General features: G+C 49.6%; 1 protein-coding gene across 1 annotated transcript; it reads left to right on the top strand.

Annotated features, from left to right (window-relative positions):
• Nucleotides 1–3,008: 3,008 nt before the first annotated feature.
• Nucleotides 3,009–7,848, top strand: LOC309550164 (uncharacterized protein; the record flags this gene model as incomplete). Its single annotated transcript, XM_082250595.1, is given in 4 exon segments — nt 3,009–3,230; nt 3,233–3,953; nt 5,336–5,749; nt 6,458–7,848. Coding segments are annotated over 4 exon segments (2,748 nt in total).
• Between the last annotated feature and the right edge of the window lie 510 nt (nt 7,849–8,358).

Here is an 8,358-nt window from a genome sequence, read left to right as displayed (position 1 = left end):
AAGACTTTTGTCTGCAGATTTACCTTTTCTATGTAGTGCAAGGGCCTGCCGGATTGCATACAAATTGAAAGTGTTTAGGTTTGACCTCATATTATATGGTTTTGGTAAGTCTGCAGACAAAAGTCTTCAGATAATCTGCACGTGTGTATGGGGCATTAGTCTGCCTGTCTTCAGCAAACTGTTTGCAGGCTTTCTTGTACATCATCTTTAGAAGAGGCTGTCTTCTGGGAAGACAGCCATGCAGACCAATTTGATGCAGTGTGTGGCGTATGGTCTGAGCACTGACAGGCTGACCCCCCCCCCCCCCCCACCCCTTCAACCTCTGCAGCAATGCTGGCAGCACTCATATGTCTATTTCCCAAAGAAAACCTCTGGATATGACGCTGAGCATGTGCACTCAACTTCTTTGGTTGACCATGGCGAGGTCTGTTCTGAGTGGAACCTGTCCTGTTAAACCGCTGTATAGTCTTAGCCCCCGTGCTGCAGCGCAGTTTCAGGGTCTTGGCAATCTTCTTATAGCCTAGGCTATCTTCATGTAGAGCAACAATTATTTTATTCAGATCTTCAGAGAGTTCTTTGCCATGAAGTGCCATGTTGAACTTCCAGTGACCAGTATGAGAGAGTGAGAGCGATAACACCAAATTTAACACACCTGCTTCCCATTCACACCTGAGACCTTGTAACACTAATGAGTCACATGACACCGGGGAGGGAAAATGGCTAATTGAGCCCAATTTGGATATTTTCACTTAGGGGTGTACTCACTTTTGTTGCCAGTGGTTTAGACTTTAATGGCTGTGTGTTAAGTTATTTTGAGGGAACAGAAAATGTACACTGTTATACAAGCTGTACACTCAATACTTTACATTGTTGTAAAGAGTAATTTCTTCAGTGCTGTCACATGAAAAGATATAATAAAATATTTACAAAAATGTGAGGGGTGTACTCACTTTTGTGAGATACTGTAACTGTTCAAAGTCATCCAATGCCCTTTCGTTTAATGTTGTGGAATCAAGTGATAACTCTGTAAGGGAATCCTGTTCTGGATTACTAACATCATTTTTGTGGTGGTGTCTGGGAGTGTTTTTGATGGCCTAGATATTGTAATAGCGTTTTACTATGATATCCCATATTTAATCTGTAGGCCCTGCAGTTGGAGCAAAAGTGAGCCCTTGGGCTAGAAGGGACTGCTCAGGTGTGGTGGGAATGTGATCAGATAGGTTGAAAATCTTTATAGTCTGCGTACCTTGTCTTTCCTTTTTGTGTCAGTGGTCTCCCCCTCTCCTGCCTATTTGATGTGCTTTTTTGGCATGGTGAGTGTCTTTGCACTACTCTTCATTGAGAAGCTTCTCCTGGTTTACTTTTTTGTATTGTGTGATCCATTACAGTCCATTTGCAGTCTATTACAGACTGGCTTTTGTTTAGTCTCTGTGAATCTCTCCCACAGATGGTTGTCTTGCCTAGTCCTAAAGGGAAAATCATAGCTCCATTTTTGGGAATATTGTCAGCTGTGGTGCTCCTACCCCTCACTGCTTCATTTGGAATCCCCTATATGCTCTGGTGATTCATGTGAGTAAAGGATTATATCCTGTATCCAAATAATGGCAGCTATATATAAGGCATTTCAGTATTTTAAACATATATATTATTAATATTTTTATTCTTAGTGCACCATACCGTATATCCTGGACAATACCATCATTCCTATTTTTTGAACATCACCCAGCTACCTCTGATTTTATCACGCATTCTCTGCCGTACTTATATGGTTCATTCCATTTAAGTAAGTTGCATATACAGTATGGACTGAGAAGCTCTAGCATTATGTTGTAAAGTATTATTTAGCTCCTAATGGTCTTATACCATCTATTTTGCATATTTAGATTCCTATCCTGGACGCCTTAATTTGTGTGTGCGAGGGTGTTTTGGGCCCTTTGTACCTCTGTGCCCGCCCCGGGCATTGGTAGGTGGACCTTCTGCCACATTGATCTACTGGTATGAGCCTGCAAATTCAATACATTTTATTATTATGTACCTTTGAAGATTGTCTTGTTACATCATGTGTTAATATATGTGTTGTTCTATATAGTTTGCCCCCTTCGTTTGTCTGGGTCCTGAAGAAGCCAAATATCTGACGAAATGCATTTACCTTACAGGCACTAGGTAAAGCTCACCTCATCTATACTGGACTGATATCATTTTAGTCTGTATATGTGGTTTTACTTAACATTAGGAGCTACTGATATATATTCCTAGAGGGTATTATCTTCCCTATATGTATAGGGTACAATACTAATGTTTTTATCTTTTATACTATTGTACAATAAAGATTATATTTTATTCTAATAATGGCTCTGTTCTTGCTGCTGGCCAGGTGGGTTGGCCACTCAACAAAGTGGACCTTGTATTTGCATGCTAGGTACACTCTTAACTTTTCATCCCTATAGCAGAACCTTCAATGTTTTCCTGCATGTAAGTGTGCAGTTGGATCGGAGAGCGTATTGTATCTACCCTTTTTTCACTCTCACTAATCAGTATGCTATTCCTCACTAAAGGGCCATACACACTATAACATTTTCTGAAGACTTTTTCCTTCACATTTACCTTTTCTATGTAGTACAAGGGCCTGCCAGATTCTCGGCCTTTTGGCTAAGATCAAGTGTAGTATCGACTTTAGCCCTTAGGGGTGTCTCTGCTTTACGGCTAGGACGTTGAGAAACATTTGTATCTATCCAAGCCATTTGGTCCTTGTGGGGTACCCTCTGCTCGGCCTTGTAGGATCGTTAATTAAATTCAGCTTCACCTACTCGCTGCTATTGGGTTAGAAGCTTAGCCCCCACAAGGAACGAGATTGCGATCTTCCCTCCTCCCCCCCACTCTGCGCTACTACCTTCGGGCAGTAGGCGCACAAGGGCCTTTTTAAAGGCTGCGAAAGAGTGAAGACGCCGAGGAATAAGAAGGAAGCCGCCGAAGTTCTCCTGAAGCGACTGCCAACGAACTCCTCCGTCATGGGGAAGAGCACTGGGAAGAAGAAGCATGTCCCCGCCATTTCTGCCAAGACTTCGGGAGAAGTCGCTTCAACCTCCACCCCCACCCCGGCGGCCGTTAGCCAGTCGGGCTCAGCAAGGCCAACCAGGTCCGCAGACGGGCTTCCTACCCTGGAACCCTGGATGAGGCAGACAGTGGTGCTGCAGCTGAAGGAGGTGGACGGAAGAATCCTCGACATGACCCCCCGGAAATCTTTGGCAAGAAAATGATCCTCGAGCAGGGGTTCAGCAAAGCGGAGACCCTGTCCGTACAGACCTTCATGAAAGGTATATTTTATATAACTTTTGTGTCGCTACAGGTCTGTAGAAGGTACTGGGAAGTGGTGAAGAATTGTGGCCCGGATTCCCCTTTCCGCAACTTTGTTGCGAACACTCCCATTCAACGGGATGAAAGGCGGGTGACGGTGTCCATGAGGAATCCCCATACCCCAGCAAAAGACATCGCTACCTACCTCCAGAGGTTTTGCATCGTGGCCAAAGACCCAGTCCGAATCCTCGATGTCAACGGCTTCTGGACAGGTAAGTGGGCAGTTTCTTGCAGGTTAAGGAGAGAACCTTCGGGGGATCTCCAACACCTGAAGCCCTGCTTCTCTCTGGGAGCCTCCGCAGGACTCCTTTACTACGCAGACATGCCCCAGACCTGTCGCAGGTGTGGCATGCAGGGTCACGTAAGTTTTGGTTGTCAGGAACCTTCTTGCAGGTTCTGTCGGGCTACAGGCCATGAGACCAAGGATTGCCCGAGGTCCAAGACCTGCAACCTCTGCGGATTGGCTGAGCACGTCTACAGAGACTGCCCCCAGAGATCCCGGTCCTACGCTGGAGCCCTGATCAAGGGCAAAGCTCCAGACAGCGCTGGGAAAAAGAAGCCAGGGGAAAAGACAGCGAAGGAACCGCGGAAAGTCACTGGTGAGTCCCCCCCTCCCCAGGCCCCTACCACCTCCTCCGACCCATCCCTCCCCACCCCCTCTGAGTCGGAGGTGACCCCACCTGCCCCTCCCCCCTCCCAGCCCCCCCCCCGCCCTGTCCTCCATGGAGGACTTCCCCACCCTGCCCACCGCCACCCCCTACCCCACCCCCACCAGCAAAGGCCGGAAACGGAACCTAGATAGTCCGACAACTGAAGAACCCACCAAGCGGCCCACCGTGGCCCGGCAACATGATACCGCTGGACTGGACCCAGTGGTGGAGGACCTCGAGGACCTTGAGTCTGTGGGGGAAGATGAAGGAGAAATGCAGGAAGGTAAGGATCTGGCTCCCCCAGAGACTGACCTCACCCAGGACCTGATGGACAGCATCCTCGAGGAGAACGGCCTGAACCAGGACACCGGACAGGCGCAAGAGGCAGTGGAGGAACCACCCCCCCCTCAGGGGAGGTAAGTTCAGCCCACCTGCTGGCTAGCCCCTTTATCTCCTTTACATGATGGCAGAGATCTCCATCTTTTCCATTAATGTTAGGAGCATTAAGGATGCGTCTAGAAGACAGGTGGCGCTGACTTTTCTTTCCACTCAGCATAGTGATGTCTACATGCTCCAGGAGTGTGCCCTACCCTTCTCGAGGAGGTACACTCATCTGTCCTCCCAGTGGACCCATGGTCCCTCCTACTGGTCTGGGGGTGTCGATTGTAAGTCTGCGGGGGTAGCCATTCTTGTCAGGGGTAGTCGTTTCACGCTTGACTCCGTCCAGGAGCTCGTCTGTGGCCGTCTTTTGGTCGTAGACGGCTCGTGGGCGGGAGAGCCAGTTAGGCTCATCAACGTGTACGCCTCCCCAGATAAGAATGAGCGACTGGAGCTTTTCCAGACCCTGCGGACCCAACTCGTCACCACCAGGGCAGTAGTAATCGGCGGTGATTTTAACTGTCCGATTGAGGAGGATGGGCGCAGCTCCAGCATGTACGCAAAGCTCGACACCACGTCTAGGCTGCTCAAGGAGATGATTGCGGAGGCTTCCTTGAAGGACGCCGTGGGATCCATAGGGAAAGGTTCCGTGAACTATTCGTGGTGCCGTCCTGATGGATCTGTGCATTCTAGGATAGACTTCGTGCTCACCTCCAAGACAGTCAGACATCGCGGGTTCTCCATGGTCCCCTGCTTTTTCTCTGACCACAGGGCCATTCACTTTCGGGGTGACCTGGGCGAGGGCTTTGCCCCCGGCCCGGGCTCCTGGAAGCTGAATGGTACCCTGCTGGAAAATGAGGAACTGCTGGAGGAACTCAGGGAGGCCTACATTACCTGGAAGGAGGACAAGAGGTTCTTCGGAAAGGTAAGCGACTACTGGGAGTTTGTGAAAGTCAAGCTACGCAGCTTCTTTCAGGCAAGGGGACGCCAGCAAGTGTGTGCCAGGAAGAGGGAACTCAGGAGACTGCAACGTCAGATGCAGTCCCTGCAGGACCTTCACCACTGCGGCTGGGACGTTAGGCAGGACCTGGAGGACACCAAGAAGAGCCTGAAAGGACACTTCGAGGAAGAATCCAGGCACCTCGTCTTCCGTTCCAAGGTGGAGAATCTTGAGAAAGGTGAGAAATGTAACTCTTTCTTTTTCAGGAAACTCCACTCAGGACACACTCCCTTGTCTGAGCTGCGGGACGAGACCGGAACACTCCAGAAGGGGAAGGAGGCTGTGATGCAAGTGGTCAGCGACTACTACACCAACCTCTACTCCCCGAAAGAAACAGATACGGCTGAGGCCGACAGGTTCTTGTCAGGTATCACTAACCAAATTGATCCTGCAGGTATGTCGGCAATCAACGCCCCCTTGGCGCTGGAGGAACTGCACTCTGCCGTCAGATCCTTTAGGCAAGGCAGGACCCCGGGCTGCGACGGTCTCCCAGCGGAGCTCTATGTAGCGCTGTGGGATCTCGTTGGCCCGGACCTGCTCGAGCTGTACGAGGAGATGGTGGTGGAGGGCACAATGCCTCCGTCGCTGAGGGAGGGGATGATCACGATTTTGTATAAGCGTAAGGGGGAGAGAGGGGATCTGAAAAATTGGCGTCCCATCTCTCTCTTGAACGTGGACTACAAAATCCTCGCCAAGGTTCTGGCCAACAGGCTGAAATCTGTCATCGGACAGATCATCCACCCAGATCAGACTTGTGGCATTCCTGGTCGCAGGATTGCGGACAGCCTTGCGCTTGTCCGGGACACGGTCCAGTACATTCGAGGCCGCCGTGTGCACGCGGCCCTGGTCAGTCTTGACCAGGAAAAGGCCTTTGACTGTGTCTCCCATGAGTTTATGTGCAGAGCTCTGCGCAGGTTTGGTCTTGGGGACATGTTTTGTTCGTATGTGAATGTGATGTATAATGACATTTGTAGTACGGTGTTGGTGAATGGCTGGAAAACTGACCCTTTCCCTGTTCTCTCTGGGGTCAGACAAGGCTGCCCTCTCTCACCTCTGCTTTTTGTTTGCTGTATAGAGCTCTTTGCCGAATGCATCCGACAGAACCCAGAGATCAGAGGGATCACCGCACCGGGACCGGACAGAAGGGTTGTCAAGTGCTCACTCTACATGGACGACGTAACGGTGTTCTGTGCTGATCAGCGCTCCATCGACTCGCTCGTCCAGACCTGTGAGGACTTCGGCAAAGCTTCAGGGGCAAAAGTCAACTGCGGGAAGTCAGAGATCATGCTCTTCGGAAAGTGGTTCCTGCCTTCTTCTGCATCAATCCCTTTCAGCATCAATGCGGACTTCATCAAAATTCTGGGAGTTTGGTTTGGAGCTGAGGGCGCAGCCCTGAAGTCTTGGGAGGAGAGACTGTCCAAGATGAGACAAAAGTTTGGACTATGGAGCCTCAGAGAACTCACCATCGAAGGGAAAACACTGGTACTCCGCAGCGAGATCCTCCCTGTGTTGCAGTACCTCGCCCAGGCCTGGCCCCCCCGGGTCAACACCTGCAAGGCCATCACCAGGGCGGTGTTCCACTTCATCTGGGGCTCCAAGATGGACAGAGTGAAGCGAGCAGTCATGTTCAAGGAACCCCTCAAGGGCGGTAAGGGCGTGCCCGACATCGCAACGTTACTGGGGGTGTTCTTTGCCTGCAACTGCATCCGCAGAACTTTGATTGACAGAACTTCGGACTCTGGAGGCAACTCCATGTCCCGTTTTTTCCTCCTGCCTCTCTGGAGGTCCCTTGGATGGGACAAATGGGACAGCTCCATCCCCTACAACTGGGACACTCCTTGGTACTACTTGGACACTTTCAAGTTCATCAAGGAGCTGGGGCTGCATGGAGTTAAGCCTGACTTGTGGAAGCCAAAAACTATCTACAAGTTGATCAGAGCATCGGACATTGCTGAGACTGTTCCAGGCCTCCCTTCAGCCACTTGCAAAGTGGTCTGGAGGAATGTTTCTTCAAAGAAACTCACCAACAGGCATAAAGATCTGGCGTGGATGGCTGTCCAGGGAGGGCTGCCACTCAGGACATTTATGCATGCCAGAAACTTGTGCAGATACAGGCACTGCCCCTTTTGTATCATCCACGAGGAAACGTCTTTTCATGTTTTCTGGGAGTGCTCATTTGCACAGAGCCTGTTGAGGGCCTTGGAACCTGAACTTAGAGACTTTGTTTCACAGACTGCCATCACACATTTTGCTGTGCTGAATGGACTTTTTCATGGGACTTTTTCACAGGAGGACATTGACAACGCCTGGCGGGTGTTGTGTTGCTTTAAGGACGCTTTATGGTGCGCCAGAAAGCGCCTTATCCACCAGCGGGAGAGGATGTCCATTGAGGACTGTCGCAGACTGGTTCACAGTCTACTCAGAGACTATAACCTGATGGATCTCATGGAGGAAGAGGAGGTCTGAAGATTTCCCCTTCCCCCACTCTCCCTTGTGTGTCTTTGTCCATTCAATAAAGCTTCGGGCCTGTGATTTCATTCCCCTCCCCTTACCCCTCTCTCCCACCCCCCATCACACCGGTTGGTTTTTGAAAATGTTATAGTATTGATGCAGTTATGAGTAATGCAACGTATAGACAATGTTTTTAGTTTCATGCTTCAGGGGTATTGCGGCGTCATGCATGATGTGATGGCACGGGGTATCCTTACTCCGCACACCACATCAGGCATCATACCGCAGAATGAATGTATGTGATTGAATGTATTTATTAGTATGACCGGAAATGTATTGTAATGTAGTGTATTTATGCGCTGCGTCGCAGTACAGGGGAGAATGTACCCCGACAAAAGTATTGTTTTTTGTATATCTTTTATGCAAATAAAGATTACATTTTCAACCAAAAAAAGGGCCTGCCAGATTGCATACAAATTGAAAGTGTTTAGGTTTGACCTCGTATTATATGGTTTTGGTAAGTCT

Source organism: Pelophylax lessonae, assembly GCF_965119305.1.
Source record: "Pelophylax lessonae genome assembly, chromosome: 3".
In the NCBI taxonomy this organism is placed as follows: domain Eukaryota; kingdom Metazoa; phylum Chordata; class Amphibia; order Anura; family Ranidae; genus Pelophylax; species Pelophylax lessonae.
Note: the sequence above shows the minus strand (reverse complement) of the source record. Positions and strands in the feature narration are given on the sequence as shown.